At 39.6% G+C, this 25,057-nt stretch overlaps 1 protein-coding gene across 2 annotated transcripts in view; it reads right to left on the bottom strand.

The window, feature by feature from the left end:
- Positions 1-2,239: 2,239 nt before the first annotated feature.
- LOC132154837 (arf-GAP with SH3 domain, ANK repeat and PH domain-containing protein 1-like) overlaps positions 2,240-25,057 on the bottom strand; it is a 46,735-nt gene continuing 23,917 nt past the window's right edge. The window contains exons 7-30 of one of the 2 annotated variants that reach the window (XM_059563535.1): positions 23,184-23,233; positions 22,862-22,991; positions 21,837-21,922; positions 20,844-20,919; positions 20,438-20,524; positions 19,658-19,758; positions 18,929-18,998; positions 17,209-17,296; positions 16,970-17,018; positions 14,996-15,159; positions 14,678-14,811; positions 13,983-14,074; positions 13,646-13,832; positions 8,659-8,744; positions 8,456-8,571; positions 7,582-7,649; positions 7,325-7,432; positions 6,623-6,848; positions 5,989-6,150; positions 4,729-4,804; positions 4,426-4,490; positions 3,776-4,332; positions 2,829-2,951; positions 2,240-2,741 (exon numbers count right to left, since the gene is read on the bottom strand). In XM_059563535.1, the coding sequence (XP_059419518.1) occupies positions 2,667-2,741; positions 2,829-2,951; positions 3,776-4,332; positions 4,426-4,490; positions 4,729-4,804; positions 5,989-6,150; positions 6,623-6,848; positions 7,325-7,432; positions 7,582-7,649; positions 8,456-8,571; positions 8,659-8,744; positions 13,646-13,832; positions 13,983-14,074; positions 14,678-14,811; positions 14,996-15,159; positions 16,970-17,018; positions 17,209-17,296; positions 18,929-18,998; positions 19,658-19,758; positions 20,438-20,524; positions 20,844-20,919; positions 21,837-21,922; positions 22,862-22,991; positions 23,184-23,233 (2,976 nt within the window). In that variant the 3' untranslated portion in view covers positions 2,240-2,666. The remainder of the gene's footprint in view (positions 2,742-2,828; positions 2,952-3,775; positions 4,333-4,425; positions 4,491-4,728; positions 4,805-5,988; positions 6,151-6,622; positions 6,849-7,324; positions 7,433-7,581; positions 7,650-8,455; positions 8,572-8,658; positions 8,745-13,645; positions 13,833-13,982; positions 14,075-14,677; positions 14,812-14,995; positions 15,160-16,969; positions 17,019-17,208; positions 17,297-18,928; positions 18,999-19,657; positions 19,759-20,437; positions 20,525-20,843; positions 20,920-21,836; positions 21,923-22,861; positions 22,992-23,183; positions 23,234-25,057) is intronic. The other variant, XM_059563536.1, reaches the window with a different exon arrangement.

Genomic DNA, 25,057 nt, shown 5'->3' with positions numbered 1-25,057 from the left:
CTGATCTTTCTGATGTTGTGCAATACAAACTCGCAAGATAGCAGTCTTTGCAATGTAGTCTTTGAAGATCAGCTCGTCATCAAAGGTTACACCGAGATTTCTGACCGAAGTTGATGGGGTAATTGTTGAGGTACCTAGCTGGATGGTAAAATCATGCTGTAGATTTGGAGTGGCGGGGAAGACAAAAAGCTTAGTCTTTGCCAGGTTGAGCTGTAAGCGATATTCTTTCATCCATGCCGAGATGTCCACCAGGCGGCCTGAGATCCGTGCATCCCTACCGTTTGATCATCTGGTTGAAATGAGAGATAGAGCTGAGTGTCATCAGCATGGCAATGGTAGGAGAAGCCATGTGCTTGTATGATGGGACCCAGTGATGTTGTGTGTATGGAGAAGAGAAGGGGTCCTAGATCTAATCCCTGAGGAACCCCAGTGACCAGTTGATGTGCTTTGGATACCTCCCCTCCCCCTGCCACACTAAAAAGACCTACCATTGAGATAGTATTCAAACCAGCAAAGTGGAATCCCTGTGATGCCCAGTGATGAGAAGGCAGACAGGAGAATTTGATGATTGACAGTGTCAAAAGCAGCAGATAGATCCATCAGAATAAGAACGGTTGATTTATTGATGACAGTAGCACAGTGTTAGCTGAATGGCTACTCCTGAAACCTGACTGGTTAGCATCCAGTTTGTTGTTCTGTGAAAGAAACAATGATACCTGGTTGAAAACAAATCATTTGTTGAATGAACCTCAAATAACTGCTTGAAGTAAATAAAGAAACAAAAACATGGAAACGAAATGGTTTCAACGTAAAGTCTTTATTTTAAGATTCAAAGACTTAATAGCCAAGTTTGATTTCTTTCTGACTGAATTTACAGTGCACCAAACACAGATGAAAAAAGGTACAAGAGTGGCAAAATTCATCCTAAATTTAACCTTAGGACTAAATCCGGTTTATTCACTTAGATGTGAAGTTGTCCTTTTGACTGTTCCCAGACTTTAATATGCTACAATATTAGCAACACAAGAATCCATGATCTGTAGTTGTGCTGGATTGAACATCTAAATAGACAGACGTGGTCCAACAGTGGGCTCATCACAGGGGTCTAAACAAAACAGTCCAGGAATGGGCCGTCCACAACTTTATACAACAAATCTCAAGTTGCTTTGTCTTGTAGAATGTGCCGGATTCCTGCTATTTATTCCTTAGTAAATAATTAATTGTAACATGATCTAAAACAGAGAAACAAAACCCATAATAAACTACACTTGAAGGGTCCATCCCTTTCTATGCTGAAACACTTTAGCCCTATAAATGCCAAATACTATCATCATCAAATATAGTACAGGTGGCATTTATTGATACATCTTCATTTGTTAATAGAATAATAGTTAAAAATCAAGAATGAATGCTGGTCTCCCTGATAGGGTAACGAGAAAATAGGCAGCGTTAGTTCATTCTGAGTCATACCGAGTCAGTCACTCTCTGCCAGATCATCTTGCAGTTCATTTCAACTTAAATGAACAAAAGAAATCACATTCCACAGTCACTGTATGCAAACAACAAAACATTTTTATACAAAGCCATGTATGAGTGAATCTTTATAAATTATGCATTATTAATGAATGATAACCAGAGACCAGATGAATAAGGTATGCAGTTGTATGATCAAATAAAATATTGACAAGGACACTTTCCAAGAGCTGAGGCATCAGTTTTGTCAAATTTGTCATTAAACAACAATGGGGAAAGAATGAAGCAGACCCACAGATGCAACCAAGGCTGTAACCACAATAGACACTGAAATGTTTTTTATCGATAACAACTCTTCAGTGGTTCATTCTTAAATTATTACTGCTTCTCTGTGGTAACGTCCTTGGATACCGCCACCATGTGAACATACTGGCTAAACATACGGGTAGAAAGTGGTACCATTACACTAGCAATTTTATAGGGATGTTAATTGGTCTCCTACTCACTGAGGCATTCAGAATAAAGATGATTTCTGGCTTTTTATGCGAGCAATGCAAACCGAATGAATGCACATTTTGATTGTTCATTTATAGCAGATGAGATGTTCAAACCTTTACATTTTGGTATTGATCCCTGACCAGAATCCCACTATGATGGGAATTTCAACAGTGGTATAGTATTTAAGTAACTTGACTTCTTGCTTCTACACCTTCTAAAAATTCAAGAGATTATCTTTTTTTCTTTTAAAATAGTACACTAAAATAAGCAAGCAGGGTTAACATATATTTGCACACTTGTACATTATACATACGTACATAAATATACACTTACATCTGTGCATATGTATGTACAAAGACACAATTAAAATGGAAATACATATAATTCTATATGTGTACACATACACAAAGTTACAGCATACATGTTAAGTGCTAGATTTCCAAGTATAGCTACTGCAAACCCAGTTTGGCATGCTGGGTTGCGATGGCTACAATAATACTGGTAGGCAAGATAACACAGTTTATGAACAACACAGTTTACACATTTCACCCTTGAGGATTAAGGGAGCATGGGTTTGATACTTCATGTTTTGTTTGTTTGGAGTCCGTTTGGGTTTCAGCAGCTTATGTACAGAGGCAATGCTCACAGTCCAGTGCGAGTCCAGAGAGAGCAGAGCTTGTGCTAGTTATATGCTGTCAGTCTGACAGAATGTGCACGAAGGACATTGGGAAGACCCCTTTCCTTTTAGGCTGACCCTCAATGTGCCCAATCTGTAAAAAGGCAAATTGATGAATGTGACCATCTGTCCAAACAATCTGCATTAACAAAACTGCACGCCACGGCACAGATTCACTTACCCACCACTCCTGGTCTTCCTCTCCTGTAACAATTATAACCTCCCCCTCCACAAAAGTCAACTCATCGTCATTATCCGCTTGGCAATCATAGATGGTTTTCACACGCCTTACTTTGCTCTTTCCCTGCACAGAGATGATCTCCAGTTATTAGAGTTACACATGTTGATCTTTTCCAGTATGCATTACTGTTTCAAAATTTGGGGTCAGTAGGATTTTTTTATGTTTCTGAAATAGGTCACATATGCTCACCAAGGCTGCTAACCATTCATTAAATAAAAAATACAGTAAAAACATGACGATGTGAAACATTGCACATATAACAAATAACTGTTTTCTATTTTGATTATAATATATATAATATATAAAAATTCCATTTTTAAAATCTATTTAAAATAGTCAGAAAACATTACTACAGGTTTCAGTGTCACATGAACCTTCAGAAATCATTCTAATATGCTGATTTCCAAGAAAGGTTTACTATTAACAATGTTGAAAACAGTTGTGCTGCTTAATATTTTTGTGGAAACGTGACACTTTTTTTCAGAATTCTATAATGAATAGAAAGAACAAAAGAACATAATTTACTTGAAATAGAAATCTTATGTAACATTATAAAAGTCTTTACTGACATTTTTTATCAAATTAATGTGTTCTTGCTGAATAAAAGTATTAATTTCTTTAAAAACAAAAAAGACTGGTCTTAAACTTTTGACGTATATAAAACAAAATAAAACAAAATATTAATTGATATACTAATGCCTTCTTATTTATTTTTACTTTAAGTTAAAAAGTGCACCTTTTAAGCTCAATATTATGAATTAAAAAAAAGTTATATTAGGTTAAAAACGATAAAACAACAGACAGTACAAAACAGAAGGCTGCTAAACTTAAACTTTCTGGGTCCACAGTACTTTTTTTTTAATTAATTAAAATGTCTTTTCACTCACCGCTGTGTTTATTTTCCGTGGCATGGGGACAGGCATCTCCACAGTCCCTGCAGGTGCACCATTAGTGTCCTCACTGGCCTGTCTCGGAGAGAGCTCCTCCTGCTGACTGGATGACTGCTCCTCTGTCCGCTGGGGCTTTGGACTCGGTTCCTCCTGCGTTGTTTGCCTCTGTGTGGTCTCAGCTGCTGAAGACACGGTAGGCTTGGAAGGGAGGTCAGAGAGCTGTGGCTTAGGAGGAAGATCCTTAAGCTGGGGTTTCGGGGGCAAGTCAGAAAGCTGAGGTTTTGGAGGTAAATCCGACAATTGTGGTTTTGGGGGAAGATCAGATAGCTGCGGTTTAGGGGGTAGGTCTGAGATATGCGGTTTCTGCGGCACCTCCACCGGCTGGGAGCGTTCTGCAGGTTGTGGGATTTTAGGTGGCGGCTCAGTGGGTCTAGTTATCGTATCTGAAGCTCTTGTGGGAGGCGTGTTCTGTGCCTGTGGAGGTTTCTGCAGCACATCAGGACCGGACTTGTCCACTGAGGAGAGGTGGATAGTGTCAATCTTTCGTAGTGCCACTGAAAGAGTAAGACATCATGTGTAGGTCAACATAAAGGTAAAAATCTGAAATATAAATAAATAACCCGTAGCTAACGTCATGTGAAATGTACCTTTTTGAGGTAGTTTGGGAAGAACTCGTGGGCCAAATGTTGCTTTTGTGTTCATAGAAGTAGTGCTGAAATCAAAAAAGTGTGTGTGATTAATATCTTTTATTCTTAAAATTATTAATGCTAAATCTTAATGGTCTTTTTTTTTAACCTTTAAGATCAATTAGACATGCAGTAAAATGCTGACATGATTGATGGGCAAAACAGGACTATTACATTTAAAAAAATCACAAACTCTAAGTTTATACAAGGGTAAAGATTGAAAAGAGTCAGACAACATGAAACAGCAGGTTTTTTCTATATCACCTTTGCTGCTGCTGAATTCCCTCAAACTTATTGGCCGGGGATGTCCAATTTGCAGAAGGAGGTGTGGACTCACTTCCTATGAGGTTCAAAAGAGGGAAGAGGTTTAAAGCGGGCTTGAAGTTCCTGTATTTCATTCAGAGCTTTGGCCATTACTTATACTCTTCCTTTCATGTGCATGTGATCTTCATCGATGTTACCAAGACATCTTAAAGATGATGCTTTTTTTATGATTTTAAAATATTTTTAATATGCCAAGGCAACTGTAAGGAAGTCATTTGCAGGTTGATTTTCTCTGAAAAACTATAAAAGCCATAACTTTGTGGCACAGTCAAATGGGGGCGAACTATCACCTTTCACAAATACAGTAGATTTTTGTGTCCCAAGACTTTTTAAAAAGCATTATTGTACTTTTGAATTTGTTAAACACACTATTATCTAACGCTAAAGTAACCTCGCAAAATGTAGTTGCGCACATTAAATGAGCCAAGTGTGATAAAGTACCTAAACACATCCAATGTCATAAAAAAAAAAATAATAATTAAAATGATGATAGTAGCCTGTTCCATCTCAAAAGTCTTGACATTATTGACCATATTCAAACATTTAAATGATAAAACTATTTTATAATTTTGACATTATATCCTAAATTGACATTCAATCTAATTGTAATTACTGACAGATTTTAATCACCATTTTAATTGCAGTTTTCCTAAATTCTAGCATGCGGAGATAATAGCACATGAATTACAAACTTAAAACAATTTAAAAGCTAATTTAATTGCAAAAATGCAACACAATATGAACAAAATGAATTGCTGTTCTTAAATCGCAAAGCTCGGAAAGACAAAACGACAAAAAAGCAGGCATAAGCTGATTCATATGAATATTAAATGAGATTAACTCTCATTGTGGGGTGAGGAAAGAAAAATTACTGAAGAAAATGTAATGTTGAGCACTAATTGTATTAATATCCTTGGGTGTTTGACATGCCACGCTTCCACTCAGAAAGCTCTCAGTCTTTGATCATCAACACATACTCAAGAACAGGAGTCCTAAATCAATTACTCAGCGCATCACTTCATTGTAATGGCTATTTGAGGTCAGGCTCAGAATTCATACCCTGTTTCACACCAACACCACCACCACTATCAACACCAAAACTACAAAACTGCAAGAATTTAGTTATTTTCTGTCAGCAGAGGTTGTGATGCAATGTTGTTTCTTCAGTCACAAAACTGAGGTGTTGCCAGCTGGACGCACCTTTGCTCTGCGGGCCCTGAAGTACGGGACTGGGGGGGTCTGACAGGGTGCGCTTGTGTCCAGGAGGTGGAGGAGGCGCTCTCTTCTTAGACAGAGTGGAGCTGCCTCCTGCACTTGATTGCGATCCCAGTGGCAGGGAGGTGGGCGGTCCAGTGGACGGAGCTGAAAGAGTGACGAGATGACGTGATTGGTCGAGAACCAAGTGTGGCCCGAGCGCACCGAAACACAAGGGGGAAAGGCAGCACTCCAACCAAGGAGGAGTATAAAATCACCTCCAGAAGCACAACCAAAATAACCAGAATAGTACATTTTTAGCTAATGTTCATGTTTGGGTGAACTAGTCCCAGAATGCAGGCGGCGGGCTGATATCCAATTAGTTGAAACCAAAGACAAAGGTTGCACATTGAAGTTCGGTTTGCAAGCAAACAATGGTTGTGACGTGAGAGGATGTTTCACAATCACTCATGATTAGTTTCCATTGATTGTAGATTATACCTCCCCCGCAATTAGAGTTAATGCAAAGCCATCAGTTACATGCAAACAAGTCAATTCACAAACATGCTTTCCAGGCACCTGGCCTACTCTGTTTTTTTTTTTCAGTTTCATCTTTATTTTAGTTTAAAGGCGTGCGTACCTTTTGAAGTGGTCTTGCTGGCTATTGTGGGCCCCTCTGATACTGGAGATGTAGGTGTATCGGTGGAGGTGCTGTAGACGGGACTAGCAAAGGCTCCATAGGATAGTCGCTGTTTGTCTCTGTGTCCTAAATACCCTGGCAAAGACGGCTTCTCCTGAGGGGACACGCTTGAGGAATGACAGAAGCTTTGAGGTCGGGGAGAACGCTCTTTCTTCACTGGACTGGGCTGGGGATGGAAAAATATTTATTTGAGACTAGTAAAACCTTGCTTTTACAACTGAATGCACTGGGTGGCGCTGTAGATATACAGTGTGCTTTCAGGCAAATCAAAATGTAGGAATATTTTGATTTATTTTTTTGATTTTTAGGATCAACTTTTATGAAGCATTCAAAAATGATTTAGATTTTGTTATCAAATTTGAAGCCATTCGAGAAACTTGGTCGCTTATGTTTTCTGTGTCTGAGTTGGCATTCTTTACATTTTTTTTTATTAGCTTAGTTTTAAACCATTATAAAACAAAACTTCTTTTTACCATTATAACATATTTTACCAGCAAATAGCAATCAATCTAACAGAGAATTACTCACAATGCTCATGCTTATAATAGAGGGGGGCATAAAGAGGGATCTCTTAACTCACAGAGCAAAGTGGAACTCTTGTATAAGGAGATACGGGACAAAACAAAAGGTAGGCCCACAAACCTTGTCATCTAGGTCATCGTCACTCTCGTCGATCTCCTCCAGCCGCAGATTCCACTCATACTCCACATGAACGTGAGGATTAAACCTCCCAGCTGCTGCCTCTGCCAGCTGCACATCCAATCACAAACTATTAACTTAATACAAACCTCCTCTCTGATGTTAATGCCAGAAAAGGCCATGTTTTGAGTAATTACACGAAACGTCAGGTGGTTGTGTGGCAAAAATCTTCTGTAATTAACACAACAATTAACACTCACTAGCTCTTCACACTGGGCATTTTTCAGTCGTCTGGCAATGTCCAAAGCCGTGTCCCCATTTTGATTTACTGAAATAAAACAAAGTGCATTGGAAGAGCCTTGCTACTACTATGGTAATTCAATTAAGAATAAATAATAACTGTTCTAAGATTTTCAACAGTTACATTTTAGGGGCTGGGAAAAATTACATATATTTAAATTGCGCAAGAAGCAAAAATCTAAGCCTCCAGGTTAGGTGTGGTGACACCTGTATATTATTTAGAGGAATGAAACATGTCGGAAGATGAGCCTCCAAGAATTAAGATCGACATGCGGTTCCCAAAGGTCTGTATTTACAACTGATGTTTTTAGACCTCTGCAGAATATCCAATAATCTCTTACAAATTATTTTATGACAGATTATGTATAAATTTGGGGTCAGTAAGATTAATAATGCATTAGCAAATGTTGAAATTAACAATAACTAAGATTAATCAAAGATGCTGTAGAAGTATTGTTCATGCTAAGTTCATGTTAAATAGAGTAGTTAACTAATGAAATATATTGAAAAGTCTTACCTTTTAAAAAAAAAAGATATATATAGTCAAAAAAATACTTTTATTCAGCAAAGATGCATTCAATTCATCTTTGCCATTACAGAAAACTGTCATTTTAAATTGTAGTTACATTTTCAGACTACTGTTCTATGCATGATCATTTATTAACATCTATTCACAACAATTGCCAATTTAAAGTTGAAATAATCTTCAACAAATTAATCATTACACAAGGTCAAAATATTGTACTTAGCTCTGCCTTTATTAATTTTAAAATAACTGCAGATGATGTCTCTCTTGAAACATCTTTGGGTAGATGCCTAAGATAACCCACTTACCCAGGTCAATAGATGGTTTTCCCCTGAGCAGCAGTTTGAGACACTCTGGCTTCTCGTATGTGCAGCAGTAATGGAGAGCAGTGTTTCCACTATCTGTCTGTCTGTCTGGAGCTCCACTGTACACACACAGATCCACATTTACCACCTTGCAGCTTAATTCTCTCAGTGGACAAATGTGCACAACAGAATATTCTGTCTGATACCTGTTTTGGACAAGAAAGTCCACCAGGTGCAGTGAGGTCTGGTCTGATGTCCGCACAGCAAAATGCAGTGCTGTCTCTCCCGGGTCCTGTTGACAGTAATTAAGTCAGAATCAGGACAACATTACTGAGAATTATTTGGATTGAGTTAAATACGCTATATAGTTCTGCTTTAACACTATTACTCCTCCACTATTATTACAGACTGTTTGATTCGGGTAGAGGCGGGGTATCATTGTGCTATATAACTTCATACTTAAAGTCAGCATTGTGTCTGTACCTATGTCCATGTCTTGTTTTGAGTATTTCTACCTCAGAATCTAATGTTAGTGCAACCGTGCATAGACCTCTTAAGACTAAAGATGTTTTTTATGTCTGAATTTGCTGATTTATTGTCTCTGCTGGGCTTTAAGCTTAGAGGATACTTATTTTGGGAGATTTTAATATTCATATTCATCAAACTAATTCCTTGTTAGCCAAAGATTTGTTGGTGGTATTGGAATGTTTTTAATCTTATTCAGTTTATAAATGCCTCTACTCATTGCAAAGGACACACACTTGACCTAGTGATTGAAAATGAGTTGTTCATGTCCTAGCCTTCTCCTGTCTATATTGGTCTTTCTGACCATTTTTCAGTATTTTTTAACCTGGATTTATCAGTTCAGCATGTACATACAGTATGCCTCGCACTGTTAAGTTTCATAGGTGGAAATTAACCGATCAGACAATTTTTTAAAAACTTTTACTGCCAAAATTGTTAATGTCTGTTACTAGATTTCTGTCCTTTCCTCTCCTAATAGTTCTTATGCAGAGTTTTTTGGGTGCCCTGTTTTCTAATTTTGTGCAACCTGATTATTCTTTACTTGTTAATTGTTTCAGGTTTGAAAGCAACCACTTGTATACTTGATCCCCTACTGGTTTGTTTAAGTCTTGTTTTGACCATTTGTGCCCAGCAGTGCTTAAAATAATTAATGAATTGAGTACTGGTGTTGTCCCAGCTTCATTAAAAATTGCAGCTGTTATCCTCAAGAAGTGCAACTTAGATTTAGATAATTGTAGCTTTACAGTTGCATAATCATCTTTCTGTTAACAATCTTTTTGGGCAACTTCAATCTGGGTTTTGAAAATTTCATAGCACTTAAACTGCCCTGGTTAAAGTGACTAAAAACTTTTGGCCTCTGATGCTGGATCTCCTACTATTATTATTCTCTTAGATATTAGTGTCATACTGTCACACACCTGGACTCATTTTGTGTGTTTTTTCCCCTGTGACCCAGTTTCTGTCTTCCGTGTCTGGTTTGATTAGTTTCCAGCTGTGTCTCTTCATTTCCCCATGTGTTCCATGTCCCTGTTAATTTAGTCATGCCATCCACCTGTGTTTCCCCAATTATCCTTTCTACTTAAGCCTTGTCCTTGCAGTTCTGTTTTGTCGGGTCTACTCGTCTAAATGTCAACTTGTCTACTTGTCACCTGTTACTTGCCACTTGCCACTTGCCACCTGTTATTTACGACTCACCTTGTTTATGTTTTATTTAATAAATCCTTGTTTCGTTTATCCCTCGGCTCCGTGTTCCTTCCAGCAGCATAAGCCGTGACAGAAGACCCGACCTGAAAAAGTTAAAAACTGCGTGTTTTCCCTCCGTTTTGTTTTCCGTTTTTTTTCACAGTCTTTTTTCTTTCCGTAGTGTTTCATGGATCCCCTCTATCGCCCCGAATACCTCCTCCTCCTGCTGGAGCAGGAGGGACTGTCTCTCGAGGACCATACCAGACGGTTTCTCTGGCTAGCTAATGCCACCAGCTACCCGGACCACGCGCTCTGCACCTTTTATCACGCCAGCCTGAACCCTAGGTGCAGAGCGTTGTCGCCCGAAGATGGTCCTCGGGAGGATTTCGCCGCATTTATAGAGTGGAATCTGGTGAGAAATGGGTCCCCTCTCACGGTCGGCCCAATGGAGGATCTCGCCAGGTCCACTCTGGACCCAGAGCCCAGCCTACAATCTCCCCACGGTACGAGGCATAAGCCCGAGCCCACCGATGACGGAGAGCATCCCGTCAGACCAGGTGCGAGAGCCGGCGACACTGCCCACCACGAGGGAGCAAAATATGGAGCGCCAAATGGGTCAAAATGAGGGGGGTTCCAATTCACCTATGCCAGATCCTCTGTTAAGCCCAGGAAGGGCTCCTGATCCTCCTGTAAGCCCAGGACGGGCTCCTGATCCTCCTGTAAGCCCAGGACGGGCTCCTGATCCTCTGTTAAGCCCAGGAAGGACTCCTGATTCCCCGTTAAGCCCAGGACGGGCTCCTGTTCCCCCGTTAAGCCCAGGACGGGCTCCTGATTCCCCGTTAAGCCCAGGACGGGCTCCGGTTCCCCCGTTAAGCCCAGGACGGGCTCCGGTTCCCCCGTTAAGCCCAGGACGGGCTCCTGATCCTCCTTTAAGCCCAGGACGGGCTCCTGATCCTCCTTTAAGCCCAGGACGGGCTCCTGATCCCTCGTTAAGCCGAGGACGGGCTCCTGAACCCCCGTTAAGCCCAGGACGGGCTCCTGAACCCCCGTTAAGCCCAGGACGGGCTCCTGAACCCCCGTTAAGCCCAGGACGGGCTCCTGAACCCCCGTTAAGCCCAGGACGGGCTCCTGAACCCCCGTTAAGCCCAGGACGGGCTCCTGAACCCCCGTTAAGCCCAGGACGGGCTCCTGAACCCCCGTTAAGCCCAGGACGGGCTCCTGATCCTCCGTTAAGCCCAGGACGGGCTCCTGATCCTCTGTTAAGCCCAGGACGGGCTCCAGATCCTCCGTTAAGCCCAGGAAGGGCTCCAGCCCCAGAGCTTACTCCAATGCCTGCTCCTCCAAAATTCCCACCCTCCCACCCACTCCTGCCTCCTCCTCCGCTGTCGTCTGGCTGCCCCTCTGCTCGCCCTCAGCCTACCATCATTGTGGTGCGAGCTCAGCGGGACCGCCATCCTCCAGCGACGCCTTGGTCGGCGTCTCCCTCACCTCCGCCTCCAGCCTCTGAGGCCTGGACTCCGCCTCGGCCCGTTGACCCGTCGGCTCCACCATGGCTCCTAGCTCCTTCCTCTCCGCCGTGGCCCGGAAGTCCACAGGCTCTGCCTGGCTCCCTCGTCCCTCCGGCTCCGCCTTGGTCTGGCGTCATCCTTCCTATGCCTCGGGACTCCACTCCTCCGGCTTCGCCTCATCCCTCCGTCCCTCCGGCTCCGTCAGGCTCCTTCATCCCCTCGGCTACACCTCAGTCCTCGGTCACTCTGGCCTCACCGCGGCCTTCCGGATCCACATCGCCGCGTCAGTCACCAGAGCCATCTGTTCCGCCTAGGACCTCCGGCTCCTCCCCGTCACCCTGGCTCTTCGGCTCTCCGTCTCCGCCTCGGGCTCCTCCTCCACTTGCTCCGTTGCTGGGGTCGAGTCCCTGGAGTCAGTGACCATTCCTCCTCCATGGCTCCTTCCACCGTCGGCCCCACCTTGGGCCGTTATGGCTGTGGCCTGGGTCCTGCTGGGTACCTCCTGGTTCACATCCTTCCTGGCTCCTCCCTCCGTCATCTCCTCCCTGGCTCCTTCCTCTGTAGTCCCTGTCTGCTGGCCCCCTCCTGGGAGGCTGTCCTCCACCGGAACCTCCTCCCAAGTTCCCACCCACGCCTCCCTTTGTTGTTTCTACGGTGCGAGGACGCACCTACCGGGAGGGGGGAGTACTGTCACACACCTGGACTCATTTTGTGTGTTTTTGCCCCTGTGACCCAGTTTCTGTCTTCCGTGTCTGGTTTGATTAGTTTCCAGGTGTGTCTCTTCATTTCCCCATGTGTTCCATGTCCCTGTTAATTTAGTCATGCCATCCACCTGTGTTTCCCCAATTATCCTTTCTACTTAAGCCTTGTCCTTGCAGTTCTGTTTTGTCGGGTCTACTCGTCTAAATGTCAACTTGTCTACTTGTCACCTGTTACTTGCCACTTGCCTCTTGCCACCTGTTATTTACGACTCACCTTGTTTGTTTTATTTAATAAATCCTTGTTTTGTTTATCCCTCGGCTCCGTGTTCCTTCCAGCAGCATAAGCCGTGACACATACTGATCATACTGTTTTACTGAAACGCCTTGAAACAGTTTTTGGTATTTTGGGCACCGTCTTAAACTGGCTTAGATCTTATTTGACCGGACACAGACAGTTTGTTGTTTTAGGGAATACAGGTCTGATATTGGGTCAGTTTCTACAGGTATCCCTCAGGGATCAATTTTAGGGCCCTTAATTTTTAGTCTTTATTTATTGTAATCTTGATTGTAATGCACAATAAAAAATAAAATAAAAAAAATTCTTATTGGGGTTTCTAAGCATACTTTTTTTTTTTAGCAGCTAGAATTTAAACTCCCATTTTCACTAATCTGGCTACCAGTTAAGTATAGAGTCCATTTCTCATACTCGCATACAATGCTCTCCAAGGTCTGGCCCCGGATTATTTATCTCAACTATTAACACCTTATATTACAAAACAAAGTTTTATGATTCTCAGCAGGGTTTGCTGGTTGTTATGTTCCATGGGTGACAGAGCTTTTTCTAAATCTGCTCCCAGGTGGTGGAACCTACTTCCAGTTGAAATTTGGGAAGCACAGTCTCTTGGCATTTTCAAAACACATTTAAAAACAGATATTTTTTATTTTTAAATGAATCCTCCTGTGCTCTTTTGTTTGATTTTGTATTTTGTTTCAGATTGACATGCATTTTTATTGTAAAGTGCTTTGAGAAGCTCTTTTAAAAGCGCTATAGAAATAAGTAATGCATTTTTTTAGATTTCAGATCCTCTATAACGAATATGAAGCATCTTACAAAAATATTGAATAACCTGTGTTTGTCACATTTGCAAAAAGCCACTCTAGTCATCTGTCCTGAAGTCAGTTCAATTACACTCTAGGGAATAAATGAGTACATTTCTCTAAATAAGTAGCATATAAATCAGTAACTTCATGACAAACTATTAATCAGAGATCAATACTTGTCCTGCTTCTGGAAATGGATCCATTAGCTCCACTCCATCTGCATAGAGCTGAATAAGAGCCATCAGGTCTCGAGTTCTCACAGCCTCGTACAAGTCGCCCTGTCTGGCTGTGGCTGTAGTGGCTGTACTCCGAGCAAACCTGTGCTCCACGTACTTCGCATTTATGTACTCCTTCCTCTCAGTCCTAAAAAATTTGGTTTTAAAACTTTATTCAAACCACATACTGTTATACATTAATTAGTGCATTAACTACAAAACAAAGGGTCATCCTCATAGCTAAATCCTGTAGTTCAGTATACATTTGTTAATGTATGCTAGGTAAGCTTGTACTTACATGTCACTTGATGGTGTTGGCTTTGGTGAAGGACTTGGCAGATTCCCTTCTAATATTTCATTAAAACTGCTGTTACCCACATTCTTAGCCAGCTGTGGAGAAATTGCATTTGCTATGAGTAACGAGCATATGTACATTTGTACATTCACCTAAAAGCTGATATAGAAAGCTCAATAATTTGTAAATAACATTTACAATTTTGAGGTCATTAAGACTTTTCAAATGGTTTTGCCTACATTTATTTGATTTAAAATATTGTTTTTAATTATATTATTAGAATTTAAATAAACCTTTTTCTATTAATATATTTTAAAATATATTTTATTGCTGTGATGACAAAGCTAAATTTTCAGCAGCCAGTACTCCATGATCCTTTAGAAATCCTTCTAAGATGCTGATTTGGTGCTCAAGCAAAATTTCTTATTATTCTCAATATTGAAAACAGTACTGCTGCTTAATTTTGGGAGTTGGAAAACTATAATAAGTGTTTTATCCCCCCCATAATTCTTAGACAAATAGAATATTCAAAAGAACAGCATTTATTTTATATAGTTTATAAAAGTTGTATAATACTGTCACTTCAATGTAATACATCCTTGTTGAATCATTACTCAAACAAACAAATAAACAAAAAAACTTATTGACCCCAAACTCTTTAAAAATATTGTAAATTACAAGATTTATGTTCAGATCACCAAGAGTTCAGAGGATCCGAGTTTGTCGAGTTCCATGGATTGAATGCGTGAAATATGGACTCCCATTTCCCTGTGTATCCCTGAACACTCAATGCATGTCAGGATGCCCAGGTTAGTGGATAACCATTTAGGCTCTAGAGCAGATGAAACGGGAAAATTAGGTGTTTTATTGTAGTTGCAGAGAGATGTGTGTCCTGCCATTCATATCTATGTCACAAGGTGGTGCATGAAGCTATCAAACTCTATTTTGATACCTTGTTGCACTGACAAAGTGGGGATGCCAATGCTACAAAACTTTCACACAGCAACTTAACTAACCTGGTGCGTCACAGTCGCAACAGACTTCATTTCCAGGCATGCGCAGCACATCCTCAATGATGGCTTTGGTCAAGTCTTCCAAATTGTCATCTCCAGCACTCTGCTCTCCACGGAACGCCATGTTCAGAGCCTCCTCCTTACTGTTAGTCAGCACTGAGATCCATCTGCACAACACATATATTTACATAAACACACACACACACACACGTATATATATGCGTTATTGGCTTGCAGACCATACAGATGGACACACACATGCGATAAATTATGTGAAATACCACACATAAACCATACACATAAAGACAGGTTTACACACAAACAGATTTATATATCAATATAAATGTGTCATACAGATATTTCTCAAGCTAAATAATCCACAGCAAAATATACTATACACAAGGCATGTTCAATACACTCACCGGCCACTTTATTAGATACACCTGTTCAATTACTTGGTAACACAAATTGCTAATCAACTAATCACATGGCAGCAACTCATGCATTTAGGCATCTAGATGTGGTGAAGACGACTTGCTGAAGTTCAAACCGAGCATCAGAATGAGGAAGAAAAGGGATTTAAGTGACTTTGAACGTGGAATGGTTGTTGGTGCAGACGGGCTGGTCTGAGTATTTAAAAAACTGCTGATCTACTGGGATTTTCACGCACAACCATCTCTAGGGTTTACAGAGAATGGTACGAAAAATAAAAAAATATCCAGAGAATGGTAGATGTGTGGACGAAAATGCCTTGTTGATGTCAGAGGTCAGAGGAGAATGGGCAGATTGGTTAGAGATGATAGAAAAGCAACAGTAACTCAAATCACCACTTGTTACAACCAAGGTATGCAGAATATCATCTCTGAATGCACAACATGTCGAACCCTGAAGCAGATGAGCTACAGCAGCAGAAGACCACACCGGGTGCTGCTCCTGTCAGCTAAGAACAGGAAACGGAGGCTACAATTCACACAGGCTCACCAAAATTGGACAATAGAAGATTGGAAAAAACGTTGCCTGGTCTGATGAGTCTCAATCTCTGCTACGACATTCAGATGGTAGGGTCAGAATTTGGCGTAAAGAACATGAAAGCATGGATCCATCCTGCCTTGTCTCAACGGTTCAGGCTGGGGGGTTGTGTTGTAATGGCGTGGGGGGTATTTTCTTGGCACACTTTGGGCACCTTAATACCAATTGAGCATCGTTTAAACGCCACAGTCTACCTGAGTATTGTTGCTGACCAGGTCCATCCCTTTATGACTACGGTGTACCCATCTTCTGATGGCTACTTCCAGCAGGATAATGCACCATGTCACAAAGCCCAAATCATCTCAGACTGGTTTCTTAAACATGACAGTGAGTTCACTTTACTCAAATGGCCTCCACAGTCACCAGATCTCAATCCAATAGAGCAGCTTTGGGATGTGGGGTACGGGAGATTCGCATCATGGATGTGCAGCCAACAAATCTGCAGCAACTGAATGATGCTATCATGCCAATATGGAGTAGTTCTGAAGGCAAAAGGAGGTCCAGCCCGGTACTAGGAAGGTGTACCTCATAAAGTGAACACACACCCGGAGCAGTGGGCAGCCATTTATGCTGCGGCGCCTGGGGAGCAGTTTGTGGTTCAGTGCCTTGCTCAAGGGCACCTAAGTCGTGGTATTGCTGGCCTGAGACTCGAACCCACAACCCTAGGGTTAGGAGTCAAACTCTCTAACCACTAGGCCACAACTTCCCCCTGGCTTTACTGGCTTTTACTTTATTCTTAGATTATAATATATATGAATAAATGTCTGCATTTAAAAAAAAAAAACTTATTGACCCCAATTTGCATTTGGATGAAATATACACAAACACACATTAATCTCATTAACAAGCAGAAACACTCATACACGCGCATCTTGTTCTCACTCATAAGCATGAGAACAGAGAAATAACAGATGGTATCAACTCTCCATCTCACACATTCACACTTACATCACAAACTCCTGTTCGTCCTCTGCCTGGAAATGATATGTTCGATTATCTGCAGGGGGAAAGAAGCAGACCGATTACTAGGGGAAAGAAGTGAATTATGTTAAATGCCTTTTAGTCCCTGAATACTGCACTCTGCCAGAGTAATGGAGTTAGACTTCTAGAGGCCTTTGCTAGCACTTGCTATGGATAAAAAAAATGTACTCTGAAAAGTTTGGTGGGGGAAGTGTGTAGCCACTCACGGGAGATAAGGTCAAAGCACTTCTTATCCTCTCCGCTGGGTTTAACCTGGCAGGTCAGCAGATTCAGTCTCACCGGTTGCCTGTTGGACTGGACAGAGCAGAATTACAGTAAATGACCTGCAGACAGACATAACAGAGCTCTGCCAGGGCTCGGCAATGAAGATTGAGAGTCGATGGACTGGTCACTTGCCCTGTAAGGCCAAATATGTCATCAAGGTGAAGACATTTACCTGGCTAACAAACATGAGGCTTTGTCAAAATAGGAAGAGAGGCTTGGAAGAATAAGTTAGTAGGGCTACACAATTAATCAAATTTCTAATCATAATTACAATTATGGATGCCACAATTACATAATCGTTCAAAGTGGCAATTAATCGTTCAGTGTCCACTTATGTTATTCTGTGTGCTTAAGATGTCTCTAGGGCTTCTCCATTGTTTTAATTTGAACAGTTTTAGTATAACATTATAATACTATGCATATTTTTACTTTTTTATTTAAAGAAGAAACAAATCCAATGTAAAGTTGACATTTGAGACTTAATACTATTGAAAAGCAATAAGAGTATTATTAGTAATATACGAGTATTTTCAGCTTGTTTATCTTCATATGAATTATTGCATGCAGTTGCTTCAAACAATGGTGCAAACATCTTCAGCATGTTAATTGTGATAGTCATAATTAATAACTGCAATTATAATTTCAAGGGAGCAATTGACAATTATGATTTTTCTTGACATAATCATGCAGCCCTATTAGTTAGTTTTAAGATAAACATGCCATTTGCTTTTAATTTTTTTTATGAATTTACAATTTTTTTTTCAGCTATTATTGTAAGAAATACTGAGCAGTATTGCAGAAATCATACTTCAGATACAAGTAAAATGTTTCTCACTGTTATAAGAAATTAACAATTAATCGGATTTAAATTCAATACAGGATCAACTATTTCAGTATTAACATTCAATAAATTCAGTATCATGTGCAATATTAATGCAACAACTATGATGACTCAATGTTCTGTTACTGAATAATTAATAAGAAGAAGAAAATTCATTTAGTAAAACCCAAGGTGACTAAATAGTGATTAAATAGGTGGCTAAACAGAAATGCCAGCACTGCAGGAGCACTTTTATGCTGATGAAATGCACAGACATGATGGCAGAAAAGTTCTTCACATTAAAATGCTATCAGACAGGAACATGAGCACATTGCCACAGCGTCTGGAAAGCAAAATGCATTCGCTCCACACGGCATCTGCTGAGCAACAGCGTCCTAACAGCAGATTGCAGAAGGAAACTCATAGACCACCTGGGGCCCGGAGCATGCTGGGTCTCGTTCGTGCTAACATCATTAGTGTATGAATCAGATCACACGGAGTGCATGTTTCTATGGTAACTGGGCAGCGCTACCCCCAACCACCCCCCCCCCCCCCCCGTTCACCTTTACACAGCGAGTGAGAGTTTTGAGTGCTACAATGAGGAAACGAAAAGCCTTAAGATTATTCAGCCGTGGTAGCTGTGTTGCTTCACTGTTTATAAACAACAGTTTGAAAGCTACAGCTATAATTAAAAAAAATCAGGCTTAAAAAATATTACCTTCTGTCAAAGGTTAAGTAGTACTATAATGAAACCTATCCTTTTAATGCAAAATCAGCAAATTCTGTAAGCTAGCCACCGAACACATATCTTGCAGCATTACTCAGAGTAGTGTAGTACTCACTGTGGCATGGGAGATCGTGAGAATGCCATTTTTCACTGAGCACTTCCTCCTCTGCCATACCTTACGGATCCTGAGAAAGAAAATGATAGTATTCTTACTTAGCATCTCTAAGATGATTATTATTTTGAGTGTTGAAATTTCTATTTCAAATAAACAGCAGATATGTCTTTATTTTCTCTTTTGTTCAATTCTGTGTCCTTGCTGAATGAAACTCTCCTAAAAAAAAATACAGAGCCCAAACTTTCAAATGGTAGTATACAGTATATGAATCTGTAAATCTTTTCTAATTAGCATGCAATGCTAATTAGACAAATGCAATGCTAATTTTTTAACAAATTAGCATGCAAATAATGTAATAATTAAAAACAAGGAATTTGTGCCTCTATTTCTTTAAAAAGAGCTTATGTAAGGGGAGTGCCAATCTATGGTACCAGCCTGATGTTTATACTGTGTTTATTTGGCTGTCTTGAAACTTAAGAGCCTGAGAAAGCAGCGTTCAGAAGCAATGTGATAATACTGAATCAATTAATTAGAGTAGCCAATTCCATTAGGCACAATTAAGAGACTATTAATAATAATAATTACATTTATATAGCAATTTTCTGCACTCAAAGCGCTCTACATTGTGAGGGGGAGTCTCCTCATCCACCACCAAGTGGAAATAAGTGACACTACACAGAATATTTAAAAACAACATCAGATACATTTCCCGTCAAACTGTGAGCTCACCCGTCACTCTTCTTAAACAGATAGCCCTTCTTCTCACTGCCAAACTCCTTATTGCCCTGCAACTGGTGCATACTGTAACCGCTCTGTTTGCTCTGGGAATCCTGCTCATCATCACAAAAAACATTCACATTCTAATCAATATGAAGAAAAACAGTCTGGCAACATTAAATGTAACTTTTATGAACTTACTCTCCTAGACTTCAGTTGGAAGGCAGTGAAAATGAAAAAGGAGGAGAGGAGTCAGAAATCCAGATGTCAGATTATTATTTTTGCAGTGTGCATAGAATAAAAATAAGAGCGAGCCTAACGTTACAATATTCACAGCCACGTTCGAGGATAATACAACACAGAACATTGTTATTCAATCGAGACCAGAGACGTCCGCTTCAAATGGACATCAACTCCAAACAAAACACATAAGAGATCAAACGCTGGGCTCTACAAAAGAGCTTGTGTTGTCACTGCCTGACCCTCGTGTCCATGTTTCCTGTCTCTCATGAGAACGTGTGCACTTGCACGCAAACACTGAAAACCTACTTCACACGTCTCACAGAGGCGATAAAAGTCATGACCAACTGGACATGAAAAGCAAATTCACATCTTGAATCGTATCTTTAATGTCAAGTACAGCATGTAAATACATCGGTGCATACGTTCATAGAAGGAATTGACACTACTCTGAGAAGTTACCCTTTGTCATCACTAAATCAAAGACAAAAAGGCCTCATCAAGCCATTGTGGATTAAAGGCAGAGGATAAATCCTCTGCTGGTGTACCTACCTCTTTCTGGTCCAGTTGTAAAGACGATTTAATGAGGTCTCTGAGAGCTGTGAGCTGTTTTTTCTCTTCGTCCTGGGTCTGTTTTATCTGACAATACAAACTGACAGTGTTAAAATATGGGGCGAAATAAACAATATAAAACAAACACCTAATTTTTCATAGTGGTAAACACTCTCTTGAGAAGGCACTGCTGGTGAACCTTTATTACTTGTTCAAAAGGAACAGTTGTTTTGAGCAATACTTTTTTTGTCTGAATAAGAGATAATATTTCATATATTTCTTAGACTCATATATTAATAATGCTTGTCTCATGATAGCATACATAATATAATGGAAATGTTCTCACAAGTAGAGATGCATAATGATAACAAAACAAAACAGCAAAAATAATTAAAGATTAACTAACATTATAAAGATCAGCTGCTAATTTCTCGATATACTGCTTCAACTTGTCAGCGGTTTTCAAGCCGTCCTGGAAAAAACTGAGAGAAAGCACAAGAAGAACAAATGAAAGGTTGCAAGGCATTCCTTCAACACTACATGTGCTACTGTTGACTAGTTTGGGGTCAGTAATGGTGCGTTCACCAGACACGAATAGAGCGTCTGGCGCGAGTGATTTCAATGTTAAGTCAATGCAAAGACGCGAATAGACAACCTGCGAATGAGGCGCCGCGCGATTCGCACGAATTGAGCGTTTCAAACGGTTTGACATGCGAAACGCGCTATTCGCGTGAAACGTGCGAGTTGAAAAATCTGAACTTTGGCAAAATTTTGCACCGCGTTAACCAATCAGGAGCTTGCTCTAGTAGTGACGTGATTACGAAGTAGTGACCGGAGGGAAAATCAGAAACAACAATGGAGGACAAACTTATCATTGCTGTATGTGCATACCTGGAGCTGTATGATACTTCTTCATACTTTTATATTTTTGTAATGTTTCTGAAATAAGCTCATCAAAGCCTGCATTTATTTGATAAAAAAATAGTAATATAGTGAAATATTATTAAACTTTAAAGAAACGGTTTTATATTTTAATATATTTTAAATTAAAGCTACATTTTCAGCTTTTTTGTGGAAATTGGGATACAGATTTTTTTCATGAATCTTTGATTTATAGAAAGTTGAAATTGAATACTTCTGTAACATTATAAATGCCTTTACTGTCACTTTTGATCTATTTCAAGTGTCCTTTCTTTATTAAAGTAATACTTAAAAAAGTATTAATATCTTTGTAAAAAAAAAAAAAAAACTTTGAACGGTATAGTACATTTAATAACTATGTGCAATTTTAAACTCTTTGAATATATCTCCACTTCACAACATAAATTCTGATAATGAACTAATCTAGGAGAATATTCTTAGGAATTATTTAAAAATTACAGGAATCTAAGACACTCACTTGCACTGTGCGTGATAATACTTGATGAGATTCTGCAGGAGATCCACTCCCTTCTTAGTCTTAATCTCATTCACTTTGATCAGGTACTGTTGGAAACCATAAACAATAAAGACACTTGTGTGTTAATAGAAAAATACAATGACACTGTATGCTTCTAGACACACACACAGACATGATTTGAAGTGGTTAAAGTAAAGAATTGTGTTTAAATGCTTCACCCTAACATTTCTGGTATAAGACAGACATATAAAATAGAGTGGACCACTTTAGGCTGCATCAACTGTTATTATAATATATACTTTTTTTGCTTCTATTATAAACTTATCTGTGTATTGCTTTGCTTATGAAATCCAATTGCATTAAAAGCTGTTTTATTTGATTGATTTGACCATTGGAACCTATTTTGTTTGATGATTAAATGGTTTGCACTTCGTAATTCAGCATTAAATTGTTGATAGAGTTTTTGTGGTATCTTGAAAATGACCAAATGCTCTACTGCAGACCCGATCTCTAGATCAATTCAGCTTGGAGATATATGTGTGTATAAGAAATTTATAAAACATATGTATAAAAACAGCAAAATGTAACGTAAAATTATGTTAAACATAAAGCTGGACTGATATCCTGGTATGTCTATGCTGCATATTCTGCACCTGAATATACAAAGCCTACTGTTGCTTGACTCATGAATATTAATCAGGTTATTTTAATGGATAGTTCAGCAATGTTACCTAGCAACTTCAGAAAAGTCTAATTAATATTCATTATATTCACAACACTGCTATGCCATGATGTCTCGAGCAGCCACTTCAAAACTTGCTCCAGAGCTTCTGAGTGAAATAGGAATGCAGTTGAAAATCTCCTGGCCATTCACAACACCACAAGTGAGAGAAGATATCATGGCAGAAGAGAACAAGAGACAAACTGAAGTTGCTGAGCAATCCAAACTACCATCATGTTTACTATTCTTGGAAGGAACGTGGAATAACGAGACAGACAGTATTCATTTTCATAAGCCCACACACCTCACACATCTGCAGCTGAAAGATCCTCCGCTCTTTCTCCATCTCTTCTGCGATCTCTGCGCCGGTGATCTCTGTACGGATCATGCCGTGCTGCTTGGCATGTTCCCTCTTCTCCTTCTCAATCTTTGTGCTACAATCAAAATGATGACAGAGAAACAACAAGCTTCATTTCAGCTAGAGGTTACCGCAAGTAGCACTTTCTCTATGATGATGATATATTGTTGTATCTGAGCATAGCCATAAAACAGCTGTATATCACTACATTAAACAATGTTTTGTATACTAAGACGGAAAAATATAAGCACACAATAATGATACTTACAACTTGGTCTCATAGTCTTTCCAGGCCTTGTCGAAAGGCTTTTTAAGATCCTGTGTTGGAGGAAATAAAATAAAAAGTGCAGGAAGCGATTAGGTTTACTGTGCAGTGCTACAGAGCATTTGTTAAACTGAACACATTGTTATACACTATAGAAATCATCCACATTTTAAGAGATCTACTCTGAAACTTACTTCAGAAATGTTTAGTAGTGATTGATATGGACTTTAGTAATGCAACAGATTTTCCCACTCTCAGAAACCGATTCTCTGGACTTAATGACATTATTCACTTTGCTACTAAATGTTCATCTACTCAAATAATAATCGATCATGAAACACACAGATGTTTTGGCTAAGTCCTTTAGGAGTGTGTTACTTTATGCATAAGCATAAATTTGTTTATGGCATGAATATATTCATAAAGCTGAAGCAGAATCCAGAAACTTACAGCGGTTTATGCTTCTACATATAACTCTGAGCACGAAAAGATCTCCCTCGGTGCTGTTCTGCACTTTTATGCAGTTTGTCATTCATGTTTCTAGTTTTAAGAGTTCCCATCTATTATGCTGTTTTACACATCAAATGAAGCTGGAAGTAAATTTTTAAAATGTAGAAACTGAACGCACAGTAAATTTAGATTTACATTTTTTTATAAATATTGAATTTTACCTATATATATATATATATATACAGTACAGACCAAAAGTTTGGACACACCTTCTCATTCAAAGAGTTTTCTTTATTTTCATGACTATGAAAATTGTAGAGTCACACTGAAGGCATCAAGGGCTATTTGACCAAGAAGGAGAGTGATGGGGTGCTGCGCCAGATGACCTGGTCTCCACAGTTACCGGACCTGAACCCAATCGAGATGGTTTAGGGGTGAGCTGGACCGCAGACAGAAGGCAAAAGGGCAAACAAGTGCTAAGCATCTCTGGGAACTCCTTCAAGACTGTTGGAAGACCATTTCAGGTGACTACCTCTAGAAGCTCATCAAGAGAATGCCAAGAGTGTGCAAAGCAGTAATCAAAGCAAAAGGTGGCTACTTTGAAGAACCTAGAATATGACATATTTTCAGTTGTTTCACACTTTTTTGTTATGTATATAATTCCATATATAATTCCACATGTGTTAATTCATAGTTTTGATGCCTTCCGTGTGAATCTACAATTTTCATAGTCATGAAAATAAAGAAAACTTTTTGAATGAGAAGGTGTGTCCAAACTTTTGGTCTGTACTATATATATTACATTACATTACATTTATTCATTTAGCAGACGCTTTTATTAAAAAGCGACTTACAGATGAGGACAGTGGAAGCAATCAAAAACAACAAAAAGAGCAATGATATATAAGTGATATAACAAGTCTCAGTTAGGTTAACACCGTACACCTAGCATGGGATTTTAAATAATATAATATAAAGAAAACAGGTAGAATAAAAAAAGAATAGAGCATGCTAGTGTTATATATATATATATATATATATACTGTATATATTTTATTTACTTTTCTAACAAAAGTAAAAAGAACCCAGATCAATCATTTGTAATATACACACACTCACATATAAATGTGTTTGTGAAAGAATGTGTGTGAGAGAGTGTATGTGTGTGTGTGTATAACACTATATCCACTATATTTAATTCTGCTGTAATTTTGTGTTTTGTCTCCATTTCCTCATACTCACTCTCTGAGGAACACATAAAGGAATGGGTGTAGGTGCTTCTTAATGGTTTATGAAGCATCTGTTCATGTGCGAGAAAGATTTGAGAGAGAGCTGATAATGTCCTCCAGGGACTGCACTTATACCCTTCAAACGCCTCTGCCTCTGTCAATAAGGACTTTAGAGAACGGTTTCGTTTTCGCTGAGTA

The sequence above is a fragment of the Carassius carassius genome, chromosome 12 (assembly GCF_963082965.1).
Source record: "Carassius carassius chromosome 12, fCarCar2.1, whole genome shotgun sequence".
In the NCBI taxonomy this organism is placed as follows: Eukaryota; Metazoa; Chordata; class Actinopteri; order Cypriniformes; family Cyprinidae; genus Carassius; species Carassius carassius.
Note: the sequence above shows the minus strand (reverse complement) of the source record. Positions and strands in the feature narration are given on the sequence as shown.